Source organism: Microtus oregoni, unplaced genomic scaffold (assembly GCF_018167655.1).
Source record: "Microtus oregoni isolate MIOR12 unplaced genomic scaffold, Mior012 000052F_ref0000163, whole genome shotgun sequence".
In the NCBI taxonomy this organism is placed as follows: Eukaryota; Metazoa; Chordata; class Mammalia; order Rodentia; family Cricetidae; genus Microtus; species Microtus oregoni.
Window position 1 is genome coordinate 13,847,711 of NW_024543828.1, and position 24,017 is coordinate 13,871,727.

General features: G+C 37.9%; 1 protein-coding gene across 1 annotated transcript in view; it reads right to left on the reverse strand.

Annotated features, from left to right (window-relative positions):
* Nucleotides 1-3,292: 3,292 nt before the first annotated feature.
* Nucleotides 3,293-24,017, reverse strand: part of LOC121437529 (hypoxanthine-guanine phosphoribosyltransferase) — a 36,377-nt gene continuing 15,652 nt past the window's right edge. The window contains exons 4-9 of the mRNA XM_041637395.1: nt 18,283-18,348; nt 13,321-13,338; nt 8,453-8,535; nt 4,946-4,992; nt 4,703-4,779; nt 3,293-3,837 (exon numbers count right to left, since the gene is read on the reverse strand). Of these exons, the coding sequence (XP_041493329.1) occupies nt 3,790-3,837; nt 4,703-4,779; nt 4,946-4,992; nt 8,453-8,535; nt 13,321-13,338; nt 18,283-18,348 (339 nt within the window). The 3' untranslated portion in view covers nt 3,293-3,789. The remainder of the gene's footprint in view (nt 3,838-4,702; nt 4,780-4,945; nt 4,993-8,452; nt 8,536-13,320; nt 13,339-18,282; nt 18,349-24,017) is intronic.

The window sequence follows — 24,017 nt, forward strand, 5'->3', positions numbered from 1 at the left end:
AATTAAAACAGTGACCTACCAATATACAGAGATGTGATTCTAGCCATCTGTCACGGAGGACTGCAAAAGCTTTTATATAACAAACCACCAACACATTCTTGGTTAGCAATATTCCTGAAACAAGTGATTCGGTGTTTCTGTTAAAACACACTCCTCACTTGGACCCAACCAAGATAACCAAAAACAGTATAAAAGCCTGGCATCTCTGCTTTCACTTTCTGTCTCTTGTATACTTCAGCTGAAAGGGCAGAGTTAAGTCAGCCTTAACCTTTCCTTGCATTACCTAGGAATCATGGGACAGAATCTTGGAGGACAGGTGGAAGCAATTATCCATGAGGGCATACCCCTGCAGTAGAGAGATACTTGTAGGAACAAAGGTAACTCCTGCAAGAGAAGAAAAAATGACAGGGATAAGGGCTTGGGCTCATCTTGCAAAACCAAAACTGAGATAACTATCAACGTGACCATGCCTTTATCAAGACGGCTTAACTACGCCTCTCTTACATTCTTTCCCCAGATTCCTCTGTTGCAACCTAAACCTCATGCTGGTACTCTGGAAGGATTATCTTGGAATCACTGGACACTTTTATTTACCCTTTTCAACATTAAATAAATCTCCTTTTCTGCTTCTCACAAAGACTTGTCTTTTTAATGCATATTGGGGATGGGTGGCTGAGCCTAACTTGTTGGGGTTGCTAGGGCCCAGGCTTCTGTGCCCCCTCAAAAAAACTCCATTATAACTCCTAAAATGGACACATGCTTCCCTATGTCCCTCCACAACTTCAGTGAAATTTTGCTTTCTTCATCAGCATAATTTACAGGACTACGGTGAAAGTGCAGCCCCATAGAATTGGGATAGGACATGTGACCATTTGCTCCTATACTAAACAAACACAGAAAAGTACTGTGATCTTTCAAATTTTACTTTTCCTATATCTTAAACTGTTCCCCTACAAATAGCTGCTGTTCCTCTCAGTAACTCCCCTTTCCTGTCTTACAAACTGTCTATATTTGATCTGTAGAAAGTTGGTTTTTAAAAAATGACATAACGGGGGTGGTGATGTGGGTCAGGAAGTAGACTGTCTAACACGCACAGTGCCCTGGGTTCAACTCGTAGCACTACATAAATAGGGTGTAATTCCAGAACTTGAGCGGTGAAGGCAAGAGGATCAAAAGTGCAAGGTAGCCCTCAGCAATATAGTTCAGTTCAAAGCCAACCTAGGCCACAAGAAACCTCTGACTCAACAAAATTACTAGAATTATATACCCTCAAAATTAGGTTTAGCAAATGCAAAGAGGCATTTCTTTCCCAGATGTTAGCTATGGTTCTGGATGAGTTGGGCAATGAGCTAAAACATTATACCAAAAACTGAAACTACTTCATGATGAAATGCAGCAGGTTCAGGCAGGTCTGCTTTAAATCTGGGCTGTCACAGTTTAACAAAACTTCTTTACATTCATTGCTTTCCAGTAACAATTAATGCTGCTGAAGCATTTGCTATGTGTCCAGTCACTGTTCTGTCTCACCTCCACTTGTAGCTTATTAATCCTTCAAATAAGCCCAGCAAAATAGCTCAGCAGGTTCTTGCTGCCAAGCTTGATGATCTGAGTTCGAGTCCTGACATCCACACAGTGGAAGATAACCTATTCCCAGAAGTTGTCCTCTGGCCTCCATATACCTTCTATGGCATGAGTATAACCCCCTCAAAAATGTACAAAGAGAGAAAATACAGCACCAACCCCCACTATCAGGTTCTAAAGCTAAGTAATTTGAAGCCAAGTCACTATTAAGGACTAGACAATCTAGCCCAGCGTAAGGGCCAGAGATCTTAGCTACCTACTTGCTCAACAACCATGTGAGCTCCTCCTATTCTCTAGGCACTGATAAAGTCACCTAATACACACCAGTGAATGACACAGATGGCAGCTCGGCTGTAATCCACATTCTTGGGAGGCAGAGGCAGAAGTGTGGTGAGTTTGAAGCCAGTATGGGATAAGAGAGCCCTGCCTCGGTACAGACAAAAAGCTAGATCAAACTGTTTTGTGAGCTGAGCATGGTGGCACACCCCCCTTAACCCAAGCACTAGGGAAGCAGAGATAGGTGGATCTCTGGGAGTTCTGGTCTAAAAGTGGTTTGCCTCCTATGGAACTTAATTCTAGCAGGGGATTGGACAAACAGTAGAATATGAACACAAACATAAATTATGGGGCATGTTATTCATTTGCATCACTTCAAACTGCCAATAGGGATGTGTTGTTTTACCTACAAAAAAGGGTCATCTCGCATGACTCAACCAACAGAGGTGATAGTGCAACATAAAGGAGAGTAAGAAGGCTCAGCTGAGGGGGGTGGGTGTGGAGTAGCCAGGTGGTCCTCAAGGGGTGACACCTGAGGGAGGAAAGGGCTCAGCAGTTATTCTTGACAGTGCAACTGCAAATGGCAACACCAGGCCATGAAGAACGAATGAGAAAACAGAAATGAAATGCTTTTAATAAACTAGGAAGCTCTAGGACTGTGGCTTTTTTTTTTTACTTAGTTACATTTGTTTTGTCAGCTTAGTAGGTGCATGCAGCCACACTTGTGATGGTGGAAGGACAACCTGCAGGCGCCCTCTCCTTCTACCATGCAGGTGGTCCTGCAAGCCTTTACCTGCTGATCCATCCCACCAGTTTGATCGCAGCAAGTTCTTACTTGGTATTTAAAGCTCCCTACTTCATATCTCACTACAGCAGAAAAGCAAATAGCACTTGGGGCTTAAAATATTTCTCTTACTCCCAAAAATCAAAACAATGTTTTATTGTTATTGTTCTTTGGTTAATAAAGCTTTATCTACACAAAGAAGGTAACAGGACATGTCTGAAAACAAACTTGTAGGTCAAATTGCAGTCTGAACAACCTCTCAGAAATCCAAGAGCCGTATTCTTTTAACAGAGGAAAGTGTAGTAAATAGTACTGAGTGTCTGTAATTTATAATCTCAAGAAGGTAGGAGCTTCCCTAAATCTACCAAACCATTCTACCAGATAATCATTACTTGCAATATTCAGTGAGGATTACAGTTACATTAGCTACTAAAACTTAAGGAAAAGGTAACCAATGGAAAACTGTATCAAGTTAATTTATAGGGAAATGATATGCACGTAGAGCTCTATAAGAGACAGACCTTAGTTTAAGAACTTTTACATTAAAGAACTCAAAAAGCGGTAATTTTTTAGAATTTATTTATTTATTTGCATTTAAAAGAAACTGTTGACAACGATTCACTAAACTAATCCAAGTGGGAAAATACAGTCAACACTTCTGAAACATATGTTTATTCTACTGAGCAAAACTTCTTAGATGGTTACTGACATGAAACTGAGTGCTTCAGACTGTTCTAAACACATGGTGGTATAGTTAACAATATTCAACCACATCTTTCTTTCCTGAATATATAAAAACTAAAATACCAATTAAAAAACTAATATATCTTTCTCTGTAAATGCTTCTTACACATACAATCTGAGTCCTATTTAATAGTGGTAATTTAAGAGATTTATTTTGTTCACAAGGTAAGTGACAATCTACCAAAGAGAACCAATAGTTGGCCTATAGGTTCATAGTGCAAATAAAAACTTCAAGAATGCAGCAACTGAAATTTCTAAAAATAAAAAAATCCATAAAATTCTTATAAGGTTCATGCAAAAAGTTTTCCTAAGCAGATAGCCGCAGAACTAGAATGCTTGCTAAATTTGACTGGCAACATCAATGGGACTCCTATGTTTTGCAGATTTCGACTTGAACTCTTGTCTTAGGCTTTGTATTTCGCTTTTCCAGTTTCACTAATGACACAAACATGCTATAAAATAAAAGAAATTCATATTAGAAAAATGTATTCTGGAGAGGCAAGAACAGCATTAGAGAATACTACTACATTGTCTGGGTTCCTACCAAACAAGGTAATTTGGAACAGTAACTTGAAGAGAACACATTTTGAAAACAAAGCAGAAATATGTTCCATTAGTGTGATTTTTTTCTTTCTTACTATATAACTTTGAAAAACATATAAAGCTGAGCATTGAAGGCATATCAAAATGGGGCCAGTGTAGCCAGGTGGTGGCACATGCCTTTAATCCCAGCACTGGAGAGGCAGAGGCAGGTGGATCTCTGTGAGTTTGAGGCCAGCCTGATCTATAGAAGGAGTTCCAGGACAGTAAGAGCTATACAGAGAAACCCTGTCTCAAAGAACCCCTCCCCAAAAAATAGGGTTCAGGGTAAGTAATTTTAAAAAGATTAAATAAAACCCGCATTTTAGATAATGCTATCCATGTAGTCTTAACTATTCCTGGACCATGTTCATAAACTCACCTAAGGGGCTCTTGCCTCCAGAGTGGGAAGCAGGTATCTAAAGTAGAGTCAATTACAAGATTTAAATAGAATTGTTATTTCTCACTTATGACCATCTTTATCATGTAACAGTGAGACAGTTATTGTATATTAAAGCTGTTCAGCTATTTCAGCCAGCAAGTAGTGTCACCCTAACCTGGCCACGTTCCTGTTCTAAGGACGTCTGCACTTGACTACATACAGCTTTGTGACTAATGGGAACCAGCAGTCTGGTCAAATTACAAGATGCTGGGAGAAAAAAATTCTTCCCTTTCCTAAATTTTTATGTGGGTTTTTGAAAAATGAGAGTGAGTAAAAAAAAAAGAAGCATTACTTACATTCAAATCCCTGAAGTGCTCATTATAGTCAAGGGCATATCCAACAACAAACTTGTCAGGAATTTCAAATCCAACAACTGTAAAGAATCACAGTTACTAATTAGATACGAAAAAATAGCATTTTCAAATCTAATACTTGAAAATATGCCTTTTTTACACATGTTCTCTAAAGTAATTCTAAGACATTTCACAATTTTTCAGTTATAAGATGGAAAAATGACTGACCAAAGAGCATCTACTTACAGTCTGGCCTATACCCAACACTTCGAGAGGTCCTTTTCACCAGCAAGCTGTTAATTACAAATATTACATGTGAGATATGGAAAGACAACAGAGCATTACAAAAGAAAAGTGTTCTTAAATAGTACCGCCTACATTTAGAATATGGTTAGGAAGACAGAAATGGAGAGTTCACATGAAAGACAAGGACCTGACTGATCTCTACCTGGAAACTGGCAAGATGTTTCTAAGAGCAGAATACTAACACTCACTTGTCCGTTGAAACACAGCTACTGAGGAGGATGAATGGGCGGGGGTGCCAATAAGCAAAGATGAAAAGATAAGGGATCCAGATCCAGAATCCTTGAAATACAACCCCTAAACTTTAAAGGGCATGGGTAAGAAATGCTCTTTCATCAAGACTTTTAATAACTGGCTCACAAACGGGAACTTTAGCCTATGAAACAAATGCGTTTAAAAAACCTTTTATCCCCCCCCAGTGGAGACTGAACCCAGAGACTTGATTATCAAATCAAGACACAGACACTGATGAACTAAGTGACTGCGTGCAGATTTCACCAATTTTATATAAATTCATCTCTTTCTGTGTAGTTCAGGCAATTTTAATCACACGTGAATTTATCTAATCACCACCATAATCAAGATACTTTGAATCATGCAAAGCTACCTCCTATATTCCCTTAACCCCTGGCAACCCCTAATCTGTTCTCATCTGTATGACTCTGCCATTTCAAAGTAGGTTATATAAGTAGAATCATACAGTTTTATTACTTTGCTTCTGGGGGGGGGTGTCTTATTATAATACCCTTGAAAAATAGGGGATTTTAGGTATGTTGAAACAGGAGCAAGTAAGCAAGCAGTTTAAACAGAGCAAAATGCCTGCTTTATGTACTGCTTAGAGTGTACAGCTCCAGTAAGAGTCATCTGGACTGTTGTATATCAACAGTTCCTCTTTACTGCTGATTTGATGGTATAGGTGTACTACAGTTTTATTAAAGTTTTGTTGCTTCTAATTCTGGGCTATCACAAAATGATGTTATGAACATTCATATGTACAAATTTGAGTAGGGTAGTACGAGACAGACATGAAAGCTCAGGCTGTGTGTCTCAAATTCAATGTGATCCTCCTGCCTCCGCTTTCCAAATGCTGGGATCACAGGGGTGAAACACCATGCCTGGCTATCAACATGTATTTTCCCTTCTCAGGGATAAGCACTCAGCACAAACTGTAAGGCCTTCTAGTAGTTACATGTGCAGGTTTTTTCTTTCTTTCTTTTCTTTTTCTTCTTCTTCTTTTTTTTTTTTGGTTTTTCGAAACAGGGTTTCTCTGTAGCTTTGGAGACCATCCTAGAGCCAGCTCTTATAGCCTAGGCTGGCCTTGAACTCACTGAGATCCACCTGCCTCTGCCTCCGAGTGCTGGGATTAAAGGCATGCACCACTACCAGCCAGCACGTGTACAGTTTTTAAAGAAACTTTTCTAGAGTGGCCATACTATCTTATATTCATATCACGTAACAACTTTCTAATTTTTATTTTGGGAAAAAAACAAAGACAACTACATTATCCAAAAAAAATTACCTAAGTATTCTATGAGCACATCTCACCTCCAGCAAAACAAAAATTTCCACCATCTATCAGAAAAGTTCATGAACATAAACTCCTTAATAGGCTTTATTAGAATTATAGAGATTCAAAGACTTTACTCAGATAATTTGATCCTTTAAAAAGACTTTGTAAAAGCCAGTTACTTGGTCCCCAGAGATGGCTCAGTGGATAAGACTATTGTTGCCAAGTCTGCCAACTGTATCCCACCACCACCCAGGACTAACAAGGTAGAGAGAATCAACTCCCCAGGCTGTTCTCTGACCTACAGAAGTACATGTGCCACATGCCCACATCTCTGCCACAATAAGTAAGTGTAATTAAAAAATTTTAAGAAACAATCAATCAATCAGGGGAAAAAAGAAAAAAGACATGAACTTTCTTCTACACAAAAACCACAGATTAGTCCAAGATTTTTTAAATCAAAATGAAATTGTAAAAGTAAAAACAAAGCAAAATGTAACAGCAACAAAATAAATATGTTACTTTTAGCAACAACAAAATCTAACTTAAAATAACAGAAGCATCAACTGAGCAGGTTCCCTGTATTCAAATCATCTCCCTACAGCTTATTAGCTCTGTGTCTGTGGGCAATTCCCAATGCTTCAACATTCTCGTCTGTAAAGTGGATATAACAAGTGCTATAGGATCAAATTATAACTAAGGATAAAAACAGAAAGAACTATAAAAGCAAAAATCAAACATCCAGGTATATAGCAAGGAAGATGTGGTACTGCTTCAGAAAAAGAAGTAGGCATTGTAAAATTTCAATGACACAAAACAGGATGCCTTATCCATCACTCGACTCCAGGAGATCCAGATGTTCAGGGCCCACCCCTTGTGGGTATCACCTTTGGTATCACTGGTTTCCATTTCACAAGGTGACTCTAGATCCTCTCATGCTACTGAGCACAAGTTTGACATAAATAACATACTGCAAACCAACTATTACTTGATTCTACATATGTGTGAGAGTTCTGTATCTAAAAACTGTGTATCAAGTTGGTCTGCAAGCCACAGGCACTCAAGTTTGCCTCCGGTATTCACCTGAAAAGCCGGCCATGGCTGTATGTGTTTGTGACCCCAGAGCTGTGAGGTTAGAGATAGATTCAAAAGCTCACCCACCAAACAGCCTGCATTGCTAAAACTTTGAACTTACAGCTCAGCTAGAGACCCTGTCTCAGGCAACAGAAGAAGATATCCAGTCCTGCTCTGGACTTTGTGTATGTGCACGTGTGTACTCACCTATACACTGCACATAACACACACACACACACACACACACACACAAACACACACATTCTAACTATACTAAAAACATAAATATTTCCCTACATGATTCAGCATAATTATTTATATGACATTAACTAACACTGTAACATGTATTAAAGTATATGTGAAAATATGCATAGATTCTGTGCACACACTCTTGACATTCAAAAATTAAATTACATTTATTTATTTGTATGTGGGTTGGGGTCATGTGTCGTGGTATATACATGGATGTCAGAGGAAAATTTTTAGGAGTCAGTTCTCTCCTTTCACCATGTGGGTCCTACGGTTTAAACTCAGGTTATCAGGCTTGGCAGTAGTTGACTTCACCCACTGAGCCATCTCACCAGTCCTTCTGACATATTTCTCATGAAGGACTTGAATATCTAGGGAGTTTAGTGTCTGCGGTGGTTCTGAAACCAAGGCCTTATATCTACTGTATTAGACAAGGAGTTGACTATAATGAAGGGCTTTATTAAAACACAATAAAATTACAAAGGATGCTATCTAAGTTTTAAGATCTCACATTACTTTTTAACGATAAAATGAGAGCTGAAAGCATTTCTCCTTACAAAGAAGCAACTACTCAGTGCTCCAAATGAAGAAAACATTCTACTTTAAAATGTCATACATACCTTGCGACCTTAACCATTTTGGGGTTGTACTGCTTGACCAAGGAAAGCAAAGTCTGCATTGTTTTACCAGTGTCAATTATATCCTTTCAAAAAGAAGAGACAATTAATGATAAATAAAACCAGCACAATTTTAAAATTAGTCATTATACAAACACAAAATATTAGAGCCCCAATGTTCTGTTATTCCATGGCACAATGGCATCATTTTTTCAGCACATACAAAAAAAACCTAACAATTCACACAAAGAGATAGTCTGGAAGTTGTAACCATCTGGCTCGCAGCAAGTAGTGGGAATGTTAGTCCAAGAACTAGATTGCACAGGTGTAGCAAGGTAAAAAACAATGACTTAAAATAGTTACAAGTAAACACAGCACACATACACAAATATTTCTGTTGTTTTTCACACAGGGTCTAGTCTAGCTATATGGCTCATGTTGGTGGCCTTAAACTCAAGATCCTCCTGCTTTAGACTCCTGATAGCAAGGATGACAGGCATAAATCACCATGCACAATTCTGTAAAAGTATATTGATTTTTTTCTTTGTAATTTCAAGATAGGGACTCTTTCATCCAAAATTCTGATACTGGGAGAAAAGGTGTTTTGTATTATGTTTTAAGGCATCCAAATTACTAAATTTTACTATATAAAATGACTTTATCAGGGGTAAAGCATCTGTTTAAGATCTGCAGAGCCACAGATCTTGAGTACTATTTAAAAAACAGTATCAGAAAACAAATAAAATCCATAAAGCAACGTGAACCACAAGAAATATCAGGATTAGAGACTTGCGAAAATGAATATTCTATGGTAAGGCGGGCAGAATATTGATGGGCACCAAAATTACTGGCCCCTGGAGTACACACTGGAAGAACTTTTCCCTCTTGGAGGTGATCGGGATCCATGAATGTAACAAGATATAGAATAATTTCAGCAGGCTAAAAAGAGAATTCTCCTGCTAATTTCGAAGAAGTGAGCTGTCATGCTAGGAGAAGTCTATGTAGTAGGACATGAAACTGTCCCTCATTTGGACATTCACACAAGGAACTTATGGAGTTATATAATCCTGAGTATATTTTTATTTGTGCGGTGTGTGTGTACACACCTGCTATAGTTCAAAACCAGCTTGGTCTACATAGCTAGTTTCAGGACAGCCAGGGCTACAGAGTGAGACCCTACCTTAAAAAATTAAGAAAATAAGTGAAAGAAGCCAGACACAAAGTGCAATTACTATGTAATTTCATTTATATGTTAAGTCCTCAATAGACAAATCTTAGAAAGTGGAGATGGTAAAGGAAGAAATAAGAAATGAAGGCTAAGGGGACTGATTTTCTCTGTAGGGAAATGAAGATGTTTTTATAGTGCTTAAAAAAATAAGTAAGGGCCATTAAGATGGCTTGGTGGGGAAAGTCATTTGCCATGTAAGTCTAGTGATCTAAATTCAACCCCTAGTTTCCACGTAAAAGGTAGAAGGAGAGAACCTATTATACACAGTTGTCTTCTGACCTCCATGAGCATAATGTGGTACCATGCAAACTTTTTTTTCAAGATAAGGGTATTCTGTGTAGGTTTCTCTACCTTGGAACTTAATTTGTAGTCCGGGCTGGCCTTGAACTCATGGAGATCCACCTGCCTGCCTCTGCCTTCCAAGTGCTGGGATTAAAGACTTGTGCCATTACCACTTGGCAACAAACTTTTGCTGTTGTTTTGTTTTTGTTTTCTTGGTTTTTTGGTTTTGGTTTTTCGAGACAGGGTTTCTCTGTGTAACAGCCCCAGCTGTCCTGGAACTAGCTCTAATAGACCAAGCAGGCCTCGAACTCACAGAAATCCATCTGCCTCTGTCTCCCAAGTGCTGGGAATTAAAGGTATGTACCACCACCACCTGGCAACAAACATTTTTCATTAAAGAAAAGACAAAAGTGGTGGATAAGTACAAGGAAACAATGTTTTCTGACACAGTATAGCAGTTAGTTGTACTTATCACAGTTGAGAAAGCATATACCAAACCTGTGCAGGGTCAGGCCAGACAAAATCACAGTGTGGAGAGAGGAGGTGGGCATCATGTCTCGCCTTCAGTGAAAGAACTATTAGCAACTGATAGCTGCTGTGAGAGGAGAGTCAGTTTTCTTTAAGGACATGGCTCCTGGTGGGTTGACCACTCTCTGGTGAAGGCCACACATCCAAGAGCAGCACTCTTAGATTTTTAAAAAAAGACACAAAAAGTTGGGTAGATAGAAAAGGGAGGACATCTGGGAGGAGTGGGAAGAGGGAGTGAACATAATCAAAATGCATTGCTCTAAATTCTCAAAGAACTAAATAAAAAATAAAAAAATAAAAATAAAAAACTAAAGAAAAAATTTAGAAAAGAATTACTAATTGAACAATGGTAGTATACACCTGTAATTCTATCATCTGAGAAGCATGAGTCCAAAGTCAGCACAGGTTGCACAATGGGTTAAAAGCCAGCTTGGAGGCCAAGTATGGTGGCACACAACTGTAATGGTAGCATTCAGAAGGCAGAGGCAAGTCATCCTGGTCCACACTGTGAGACCCAGTCCAGATGAGGCTACACTAAGACCTAGTGTCATAAAAGAACTGTACAACAAGATCCTGCTGAAGGAAAGAAGGAAGGATAGAAGGAAGGATAGAGGGAAGAGGGGAGCAGAGATGGAATAAGGCAAAGAGAGGGAGTGAAGGGATGAGGATGATGGTAGATGCCTATAATCACAGCACTTGACTTGGGAGGTGCAGGCAGGCAGATAGGAGTTAAGAGTCTAGCCTGGGCTATTTAGCTACCTCTTTTTCAAACAAACAAACAAAAAACAAAACAAAGAACTGAGGGTGAAGCCTAGTGGTAGAACATTTGCTTAGCATGCTCTGGGTTTGATTCCTAGCACCACACGTAAAAACAAAGAAATAAAATTTCCTTTGTTAAAAAACAAAATACATGCTGGAGAGGTGGTTCAGTGGTTAAGTATACTAGCTGTGTAATCATGAGGACTGGAGTTTGGATCTCAGTACTCACATAAAAACCAGGCATCTTGCTCCCAGATGCAACCCAGGTCTGAGAAGGCAAGAGGTGGGAGGATTGCTGGAGTTTGCTGGCTTCTAGCAGATGTAAGAAAATGCGAGCCCCAGATTCAGAGAGAGACCCTGTCTCAAATGAATAGACAGTGCAACAGAAAGGGCACACATCCTCTCTGGTCTCTGTATCTGTGCACAGGCATGCATACTTGCACATACATGCATATATACTCAAGACATTCAAAACACATGCACAAAAATAAGTATTACAAAAAGCAGAAAGAAACAAAGAGATTACAAAAATGAATAAGCAACTAGGGGCAGAAAAATGATAGAAAAATGTTCTGGAAAATGTAGAAAGTATAAAGAAAATGAAAAATAATGGAAACAAGGTTAGTTATGTATTCTGAAACCACATGGGAAAACCTATTAAAATGTTTACTGAAGAATTGAGGATTAGCGTCAAGGTAGAAGGATGATCACCAACAGGTATAGAGTTCAGTAAGGCAGACAGATATGAAATAGGAAGGCCACAAAAAATAAAGGGGTATGTGTGTAGGCTGTTAGACAATGGTAAGTAAAAAAGTATTGAAAGGGATAGGAAGCTGACATGGAAATGTAAGATTTTATGTAGGATAGGCAAAGAAGGTCTTAATAAGAAAGTGACTGCTGAGTAAATCGATGGTTCTTAAAGCTTAGTATGCATCAGAATCAGCTCAAGGTTTGCTCAAGAAAAGCTCGCTGGTTTTCATCAGTATGTTTTTGGCTGATCCTTTTGTTTTTTAGGGATCACACTGAAAAGCAATGGGCTTCAGAAAGTGATGGTTTAAGTCTTCACTCACTACCTGGTAACTTGGTAATCTGTTTGCCCTTCCTGTGCTTGTTTCTACATCATTTACAGTAGTTAACTGGCAAAGTGAGCACTGGATAAACTTTACTGATACTATATACAAAATACTCAAGGACATAATAGCAAACAGAAAATAACACATGAACTATAAATATTTTATAAGAATATTTGATACTCATTATTTAAGATGAAATAAGAATCTTATGTTTCATAAAATAAAATGTAGGATAGTAAATCACATATATACACATACCCTTCTATATAGTTATAGCTACTTTTTAAAAAAAAATCAAAACCAATAGAAAGTGTGTAACTTTTCCATGAGCAGCAAATAACATCACTTATCCTTTTTTGTTTGTGCTTTTGTTGTTATTTTGTTGTTTTTAAAAACAAGGACTTGGGGCTGGAGAGATGGCTCAGTGGTTAAGAGCATTGCCTGCTCTTCCAAAGGTCCTGAGTTCAATTCCCAGCAACCACATGGTGGCTCACAACCATCTGTAATGAGATCTGGTGCCCTCTTCTGGCCTTCGGCATACACACAGATAGACTATTGTATACATAATAAATAAATATTAAAAAAAAAACAAGGACTCTCTGGTTTCAAATTTATTATGTAACCCAGGCTAACCTAAGCAGAATTCAAGAGCCTCCTGAGTATGTGCGATTCCAGGCATGTCATACTGTACATGACTTCTCTGTCATTAGAAAACACAAGTCCCAGCCGGGTGGTGGTGGCGCACGCCTTTAATCCCAGCACTCAGGAGGCAGAGACAGGCGGATCTCTGTGAGTTCGAGGCCAGCCTGGTCTACAAGAGCTAGTTCCAGGACAGGAACCAAAAGCTACGGAGAAACCTGTCTCAAAAAATCCAAAAAAAAAAATACCCCACAAGTTCCCCATTAAAACAAAAACATTTTTATCCCTTGCTTAACTTTATTACGATACATGCTAATTTAGAAAATTTTAAACAGTATATTAAAAGTAAATGCAGAACTTACTTCAACAATCAAGACATTCTAGAAGAAAAAGAGAAATGAAAGTTAGTATATGAAGTAAGATATATTTCCAATTATCAGTGAAATCAGATAACAAACTCTAAGAAATTACCCAAACTCTTGCTTATAATTATTTGATTATACTGAATCCTACTTGAAACAAGTGTGCTATTAGAACTTAGATGTCCTTAATATTAAATCATTCATAAAGAATATTTGACCCATATGTTCATTTTTTATAAAAAAAAAAGCTTTTAATCCCTAACACAAGATCTTTGACAACTTGTGAAATTTCTCTGGATCTCAGTGTCCCACATGTAAACTGAAAAACCTGAACCAGCTGGTCTTTTATGTATCTTGACTCTAATATTCCAAGAACTGTAATCTGTACAAATGCCTCCCAAAATCAGGTATTTAACATAACTGAAAATGCAATTAGCATTTTATTTTCACATCAAGCTAAAACTAGAATGGTTGCACACATATCTGAGGGACTACACTAAGGAAAAATACCAACATAAACCCCTAAACCCATTCCAATGGGCCTGGAACTAATTATGTAGTCAACTCTGGCCTCAAACTGTGTTTCTTACACTATGCTAAGATTTATTTGAATAGCTACATTGTTTTAAATCAGTATATTAATGTATTTTCAGTTTACTTAGAATTTATATAGACCTCATAATAAAAACATAGTTATGTTATTCTTTCCTTTTATTCTGTAGCCCAGGCTGGCCTAGAACTCATTATGTAGCCAACTCTGGCCTCAAACTGGCAGCAACATTCCTGTTTTAGTCTACTGAATGTTAGTCTACTGGGTCCTCACTCACGCCACTTTCTGTGTTTATGCTAGTTGAAAGAACAAGGCAGCATTTCACAAGCCTACAATATTCACTGCACAGATTTATTCAATACTGTTCATCTACAGCTCTCAATGCACTCTGTCAAACAACCATAACATTAGAATTTTAATGTCCTCTATATTATTCTAAGCCAGTGGTTATCAAGGTAGAATATATAATATCTACTGGGTTTCATGAAAATTTGACCTTTTCACCTTGTGGTGGTTTGAATGAGAATGCCCCATGTAGGCTCTTACATTTGAATGTTTCGTCCCTAGCTGCTGGAACTGCTTTGGGAAAGATTAGTCAGTGTGGCCTTGTTGGCGGGTGTATGTCACTGGGAGTGGGCCCTGATGTTTCAAAAGTCCACGCCAGCCCCAGTCTTTAGTATTCTCTGCATCCAATTTGCAGATAAAATACAAGCTCTCAGTTAGTGCTCCAGTGCTATGCTGTCAGCATGTCACCACGTTCCCACCCCATGCCTAGGATGCTCATAGACACACCCTCTGAAACTGTAACCATGCTCCCAATTAAATGTTTTCTTTTATAAGTTGCCTTGGTCATGGTGGGTCTTCAAAGCAATAGAAAAGTAACTACAGACATACTTCATCTTATTTAACCTACAGTGTTAAGTACTTTACAACATAAATTACTACCTAAACTCATACATAATTTACAAATACATATGCTGTGGGTAAATCCTTGAAAAACTGTTTTGTGACTGGGTATGAAAATCAAAGTTTGGAGAATCATAGCTTATGCATTAAAAGTAAATTGTAACCAAGAAAAACTTCTAATATGTCCATGTCTCAAAGCAGTTTATCATAGAAGGCAGGATCTCACAGTCCTGCATGAGTGAGTCTAAGAATAGAATCAAGCAAGGTTAGCCCAGAACTTCTGGAAAGCAATTCACAACTGCAACCTATTCTATAAACAACAAAAAGGTCACTTTAAAGTAAAGCTCAGGATATGCATAGAAAATAAAACAGACATTAAAAATTTGGGGTAATCTAGAGGCACAGAGTACAGAGCAAATGAATTACATTGATTTATTCAAATTGTGGTTCTGTCACCTAATAGTGACTAAACATCAACATCCTTCTATATGGAAAGGGTATGATGACTCTCTTACAGGGCAACTATGAGGATTACATGAAATAATAAACATAAGATGCAAATCTTTAGCAAAACTGAATATATAGTTAACTCATGAATTAGAAATTGCTTCCCTAGTTCCCTACCTTGAACATTTGAAAGATACCAGTCCCATCAATAAGTGGTTCACAGCAGCAGTGATAGCTGCTGCAGTATTATAGAATTATAGACTGGTAAACAGCATGGGCTTCTGGGACAGAGACTGAATTACTGAATTCTAATCTTGTGTCTAATACTAAATACCCGTGGTTGAGTCGTAAGTACATATTTTAATTCTTTACATTTATTTTATGCTTCATTAGGGAAGTTGTAACAGCTCGAATGTGGAGGTCAGAGCTATTTAACCCAGGTCATCAGGCTAAGTGGCAAGTGTCTTCCTGCACCAAGACATCTTGCTGGACCCTAACTATAGATTTTAACATAAGAGAGCTTATACAAATCAACAAAGTCCAGAAAGATCAAAAATTTGTCCAATCAATACAATTCTAGATTATTGCGCCATACAGAAACTGAGAATTGCTACCACTGAGAGTTTATTTTATGTCAAGTTGCTACATGTCTACTTAATAATGAAAACAATGATGCTCAGGAGTCAAACAACTTACCTAAAGTAGTCAACAAAGACAAGCATAAGAGGAATGATTAGAATAAAGGTAGATTTTAGATCTAAAGCAAATATCCTCAACTATAAATTAATGTGAAACTATTTACATGTATCTGTACTTGCACACACATAAATTTCTGTAAAAGAAAAAATTTCAAATAAACCCATAATCTCATCACCAAGATTTAACTCCGCTTAATTTTTATTCCTTGATTTTTTTTATACAATAAACAGAATCTACTGTGACTGTCATAAAAAGTTATTTTAGAAGCAAAGATCTGTTTAAGATCATGGAGCTCTGTAGTGGGGCAGAGCCATTAGGTGAAAAAGACAAGGTCAAACTAAATCACACAGGCCTTGAAGGCTAGGCCCCTTCCAGCACTGAAAACTGATTATAGAAGTGCAGGTTTCGAATGGCTTCTAAATATGGACAAAGCACGATGAAACGGGAGGAGGTCTGCAAGTTGTACACCAAATGGACAGGATAGAAAAAGAACCAACAGATTACAATTTCTCCTCTGAAGTTTCCAAACACCACTGATGGCAGAATTAGTTTGGCATGACCCCAATACAGGACAGAACTATAGAATTTCACAAGTGTTTTATGCTAAAGTTCCTCTACAGATTTTCAATGAAGTAAACAGAGAGTACTAAAATCTAAGAGCTAAAGGAAGAGCTTTGGTGTCTGCATTCAAGCTCTTCTACTTCTTTGTTGTGTGACTCTGAGATTGTGAGACAGTTTTCATCTTGTAATCCCAAGTAACTTTTCAAACTGTAACTCTATTGCTTAATTTCCTGATCTGCAGACTGGGAATAACTTCCCTCACCAGATTACTGTGAAATTTACTAAAGTAATACATTTATACATGGAATGGTGTCTAAAAGTAAACAATAACTAGCAGTTTAGAAAACATATTCAATCCAGTATAGCAATTCATGCTTGCAATCCCAGCCCTTGGGAGGCTGAGGCAGAAGGATCACCACGAGTTCAAGACCAGCATGGCTTACATATGAGATGTCAGGATGGTATGGGCTACAAAGTGAGACTGTCTCAATAAAACAAAAGGCACTTGGTGCCGAGTCTGTCTCATAATGTGAACACAATTCCCTGAACCTACATGCTGAAAGCAGAGAACTGACTCCTATAAGTTGTCCTCTGACCTCCACACATTCATGTACCTCTCACACACACATAGAAATAAACCAATGTTAAAATATTTATTTATCAGAAACTGCTGTAATAGCTCTACTAATATTATATTACTTAATCCTTTAAACTCTGAGATAGCTACCACTAACATTTTAGCTCTACCTGCTTCTGAGGTGCATAGGGTTAAACAACCTCCCCAAGGTCACAGAGTTACGAAATGCCAAGGCAGATTTTTGATCAACACTATCAGATTCCACAACTCACACTTTCAGACACCATACAATACTGATTTTATTTCCTTTAAAGATATAAGTAGGGGCTAGAGGAATAGTTCAGTGGTTAAGAATGTGAAGAGTGCTTGACGCACAATCATAAGGACTGGAGCTAAGATCCCAGCACCCATGTAACAAGCAGGGTATCCTGCAAATGCCTGTAATTACAGCTTTGACAAATCTAACACCTTCTTCTGGTTTCTGTGTGGACGTACAAGCTTGCATACTGGCAGACACTACACACACACACCTTAAAAATAAAACTACATGTGAATATTTTTTAATTAATTAATTAATTATTATGTATACAATATTCTGTCTGTGTGTATGCCTGCCGGCCAGCAGAAAACACCAGACCCCATTACAGATGGTTGTGAGCCACCATGTGGTTACTGGGAATTGAACTCAGGACCTTTGGAAGAGCAGGTAATGCTCTTAACCTCTGAGCCATCTCTCCAGCCCCTGTGAATATTTTTTTAAAGACTGCCTTTTGGTCCAGCAATGGTGGTGCAAGCCTTTAATCCCAGCACTCGGGAGGCAGAGGCAGGCAGATCTCTGTGAGTTTGAGGCCAGCCTGGTCTACAAGAGCTAGTTCCAGGACAGGCTCCAAAGCTACAGAGAAACCCTATCTCAAAAAAAAAAACCCAAAGAAGAAGAAGATTGCCTTTCTCTTTCTCCCTATATGTATTTTCTGAAGGATCTGAAATTAGATTTCCAAAGAAGTATTACAGAAAAAATTAGCAATATGGATTTTTGGGATTAATGTAAGATTCTGCAATCATTTGGCTATACAGTCCAGGGGATATTTCCAAGAGTTAAGCAACACTTGCTTATCTTATACTAATAAAGTACCTTTGAGTGTGTGATTGACAGTACAGTTATTAATTTAATTGATTCTTGGTATAAAAAAAGATTCTTCCCTTCCCCCTTCAAGATACATACCTTTCCAGTTAAAGTTGAGAGATCATCTCCACCAATAACTTTTATGTCACCTGTTGACTGGTCATTCTAAATTAAAAAAAAAAATCTGAATCATTTATAGGCATATTCTTGTGTACATATAAACTTCTCAAATTATCTTATGTAAACTACAAGATTTAAGAAGTTAGCTATCTAGTGGCCACAACATTATGGTATTCTAAATTAAATGAATTATAAGAATTAGGTTTCTAGAAATGAATGACTATGTAAATTGCACATATAGATTAGTAAAAATTAAAAATCCTAATTGACCATTACTGATTTTTGATGTTCTGAAGAGTCCTAAAAATAGAGTACATGCATTTCTGAGTGGGATATTATAGCTACTCATCATCAATCAGGCACTTCTCAGGTCACAAAGGACATTTTATTAGCATGGCAGGTGTCTGCTTCTGGTCCTCTAACATTCTTGTGAGTCACATAAGGAGTTGGTCTGGGTCACATCCAACCTTGAGGGTACCCCCTAAAAGTCCAGCCCATATCCAAGTCATCTTCAGAACTGAGAAACCAGGTATAAACTAGTCTGTTGTAACATACTTCTTAGGTTCTCACTTTCTGCTCTCATAGAAATTAGCAGAAACCCTTATAGGGGGTTCAAAGGAGAGCACTTAACACTCACTATAGCTGGTGAGAATAACTATAATTTGGATGTGCTGGAATCAAGACAAAAAACTGAATGAAAACAGATGAATAAAAGAGCCTGGCCTTGTTCTACTGGGACAGTAATGAGTACTATAAAGCTAGAGCGATTACCTTGTGTCAACCAACACAGTGGTTGACAAAAAGTTAAAGGAACCAAGTAAAATCCAGAAACAGACCCAAAAACATATGACAATTTAGTATATGACAAAGATGGTATTTTGAGTCAGTAATTAAAAGATGAATTATTCAACAAATGTTGTTTAATCAATTACTTATTCATTTGAGAAAAAAATAAAGCATGATCCCTACCTCATGCCATACATAAAATAAATTCCAGATGGATTAAAATCTAAATGTAGCCGGGCGGTGGTGGCGCACGCCTTTAATCCCAGCACTCGGGAGGCAGAGGCAGGCGGATCTCTGTGAGTTCGAGACCAGCCTGGTCTACAGAGCTAGTGCCAGGACAGGCTCCAAAGCCACAGAGAAACCCTGTCTCGAAAAACCAAAAAAAAAAAAAATCTAAATGTAAAAAATAAAACTATAAGTGGAATGGAAGAAAATGTAGGAAGGTATTTTTCCTTGCATTCTTAGAAAGAGCAAAAAACTAGTTATGAACTCCAACTGAAAAGTTCTATAAAGAATCTTCCTTATTCATATTACACTTCAAAATAAGAACCCACCAAATGGGACTGAAGAGATTGCTCATCAGTTAAAAACACTTGCTGATCTTGCAATGGACCTGGGTTCAGTTCCCAGACCCCACATGGCAGCTCACAATTGCCTATTACTCCAGTTTCAGGTGATCTGATCCCCACTTCTAGCCTCAAAAGCATCAGGCATGCACATAGGGCACAAATACATACACTGGCATTCACACATACACATAAAGACAAATGCATCCTTTTTTAAAGTTTACGAAGTACTACTAGAGCCCAGAGGTAGTGGTGTACGCCTTTAATCCCAGCACTTGGAAGGCAGAGGCAAGCAGATCTCTATGAGTTTGAGGACAGCCTGGCCTACAGAGCAAGTTGTAGGGTAACCAGGACTGTTACACAGAGAAACCCTATCTCAAACAAACAAAAACCGGGAACTTCTGGAAAAATGTGATTCTAGTGTTCACCCATCTGTCCACATTTACAGAACTTACGCCCGGTAACACATTGAGGGGAAACAAATACTCAAGTTGCTGGTTGGATAACAGAAACCAATACAACATCTTTTGAAAAGAATATAGTAAATGCTTATTAAAATTGTAAACATGCACACCATTTTGGTATAACAAACCCATTTCCAAGAATCAATGTCACAAAAACATTCACAAGCATACAAAGGAACATGCTCACTATATCTGTTACTCATCAAAAAGAATCAACATGTATTTCAACAGGTAATTAACTAAATTAATGAAGTTAATGTATACACAATAATATTATGGAGCTATTAAAAAGAATCATCACAAAATCTAATATATACTTATATGGACCAATACTAACTAATAATACCAAGAAGCAGACCAATATGCTACCTTTGGGGGAGGGGGAGGGAAATGGGAGGCGGTGGCGGGGAAGAGACAGAAATCTTTAATAAATAAATAAATAACTATTTTTAAAGCTGGGTTTAATCCCAGTACTCAGGAGGCAGAGGCAGGTGGATCGCTGTGAGTTCAAGGCCAGCCTGGTCTACAAGAGCTAGTTCCAGGAAAGGCTCTCCAAAACTACAGAGAAACCCTGTCTTGAAAAACAAAACACAAAAACTATATTTATTCTATATTTAAAAGTATGTTGGGGCAGGTACTGATTATATACACGTGTGTGTAATCACAGCTCTACGGAAGCTGAAGCAGGATTGAGTTTGAAATCACTCTGGGATACCTAACAACAGGCTATCTCAAATTAACATTAAAAAAAGATAGTCAGTGGTGCCACTGCATACCTTTAATCCCAGCACTGGAGAGGCAAGTGGATCTCTGTGAGTTCAAGGCCAGCCTGGTCTAGAGTGAGTTCCAGGAAAACTAAGATTCCACAGAGGAAACTCTACCTCAAAAATGATTGCTCCCTTGGTAGAATGTTTGTCTAGCATGTGTAAAGGGACGTGAGAGAGAGAGAGGAATAAAATTAAAAGTGTACTATTAGTACACGCTGTAAACTAAATGTTTCGCTTTTTAATGTAATTTCGCATATTATTTCTCATATTAGTCTAGCCTGAAACCCAGAATTTCAAACACACAGAACTGATTAATGACAATAAGAAAAATAACTGTACAAAACCTGAAACTAATTTAGAGGGAATTATGCTGAGGTCTACATAGTAATAACAAGCTTTGGTAAATACTGACATCTTCTGTAGAAAAGTGGTATTACAGCTCAACACCAATTCCTTGGAGCTGTGATTATAGGGTCCAAGACACAGAATTCAAAGCACACAGAACACTGACATTCTAAGATTGTTCAATTTCCACGTGTTTCAGCTTATGTTTTCTTGAAACTTCTTTTCAAGGAAAAGAGCCCCCTTTTAAATGGGGCTAATAAAAAGGTTCATTTAATAGTTGTTATATGTGAGTGCCTATACTGTTTATAAATGCTATCCATGAATCAATTACCTGAGTTACAAAAACTATAGCAACCTCCCACTGTTTGGAACTCACTGTACTTAGAACTGGAACTTAGAGCCGCTCAGAGAGGCCTCATCTTTAACTATTATAGTAAATTCTATGGAGACATGACTGGAATGAATAAAAAGACAGTCCTCTCCAGATCTGCTCTATCTCCCTTCCCCTTTCGTACCACTTCATTAAACAGAAGTGCTCAAGGTATCCTTTATTCAGGTGTCACTGTTAGTAATCAAAACTTCCCAAAGGGGGCTGAAGAAGTGGCTGAAATCGGCTTCCAGAAGACCCAGCTTCAATTCCCAGCACCCACATGGCAGCTCTCAGATGTCTGTAACTCCAATTGTAGGAAGTCAGACACTCTCTTCTGGCCTCTGTAGACTTCAGGCACACGTGTGGTGCACAGACATGTATGTAGGCAAAACACTCATACACATAGAAGTGTTTTAATTCCCAAAGAATCTAAGGGGTCTAAATACAGCCTTAACATTTGTTTCTACTTTGTCTATCTCTTAATTGGGATGACAGGAAAGAAGTTTTATTCCTAATTTTCCATCCCTATGATTTTTGAAAATCTTTAAGTAGCAACAAGAGCTTTAGAACATATTTGCTTATATACTTGAGGTCTTGGATTCATCCAACTTTCAAAATTACAAATTTAAAACATACTTGTTTACTAACAACCCTTTCTCCCAAAATCTCATTATTTTTTCAACTATTTTAGTAGAATTGTATAAATTGAAATAAAACTCAAAATAGAAGAAACACATTTGTGTACTTATCAAATGTTTCATTTTCCTGAAGGTTACAGAGCACTGGAAACAGAAAATGTCACCAAACATGTAACACTGTATTTCACTGTTTTAAGATGCACATTCATTTTTAATACCTCTGAAAATGTAATTCATGGCATCATACAACTATAACTGGGGGTATTTTATTTTTCAGAAGCACAAAAAATATAGTGGTTTTAATTAGTGGACTTTTTCATTTAATGAAATAGATATTTGGAACCCCCAGGTTCTTTCTCACCTAGGTAGTTAAATAACATCTGGAATGACACTGATTATGTAAACTATAGTATTATGTATATACATGTATATATAGAGAAAACTCTTTAAAATACTCAAAATAAAAAGTGATGACAGGAGCTGGAGAGATGGTTCAACAGTTAAGAGTATGTACTATTCTTGCAGAGGGGCCAGGTTCAGTTCCCAGCACCCACATGGTGACTCACAAACATCTGAAACTCCACTTCCAGGGCATCTGATGTCTTCTGCTGGCCTCTACAGACATGAAGCACTTACACCGTGCACATACATACATTCAGACAAAACACTCATAAAATAGAAATAAACCTTTTTTAAAAGTAGAATTTGGAATGGCTTAGTTCCTCTATAATTTTCTGCAGTTTTGTTTTAAAAATAAATATCTGGTGGGTGGTCCTTGGACTTCCCACAGGTCAGGGAACCATTATTGCTCTTTGGGCTGATGAGGGAGGGGGACTTAATCAGGGGAGGGGGAGGGAAATGGGAGGCGGTGGCAGGGAGGAGGCAGAAATCTTTAATAAATAAATAAATTTAAAATAAATAAATAAAATTACAGATTAATGGACAGTCAAAAAAAATAAATAAAAATAAATATTTATTTTAGCCAGTCAATGGTAGTGCACACCTTTAATCCCAGCACTCAGAAGGTAGAGGAAGTTGGATCTCTGAGTTCAAGGCCAGCCTTGTCTACATACTGAGTTCCAGGACAGCAAGAGCTTCATAGATTCTTGAAAAAAATAAATAAAAACAGAAAAAAATAAACTACACAATCAAAACTGTGAATGATGGAATTTACATGTAAAGATTACATTTATTTTGTTTTATCACACTGTAAATATTCTAAACCATTTCAGACTCTGACAAAGGTAAAGTGGCCCCAGGTCAGAAGTGGTTTCTGTTGTCTGAGAAAAATTGTTAACCTTACTTAATAATCAGACTTTGCTTCAAATAACTTAGGATTCCTCTCAAAGAAATTTAGTTCCAGAAAAATTATTTGCTACCAGCACATACAGTCAGGAAAACACCAAGTCTTCAGAGCAATTCTTTTTTTAAAAAAAAAAATATGTGTATGGGTGTTTCGGCTGTATGCTTGTTTGTGCACCATGTGAGTGCCTAGTGCCCTTGGACACCAAAAAGGGGCCTCAGATCCCTGGGCCTGGAATTACAGACCACTATGAGCCACCATGGGGGTGCTAGGAATTGAACCTAGGTCCTCTGGAAGAAAAGTGCTTTTGACAATGAGCCACTTCACCAGTTCCATAATTCTCTTAAGACTTACTTATTTTTATTTATTTGTTTGTTTTTGTTTTTCAAGACAGGGCTTCTCTGTAGCTTTTGAGCCTGTCCTGGAACTAGCTCTTGTAGACCAGGCTGGCCTCGAACTCATAGAAATCTGCCTG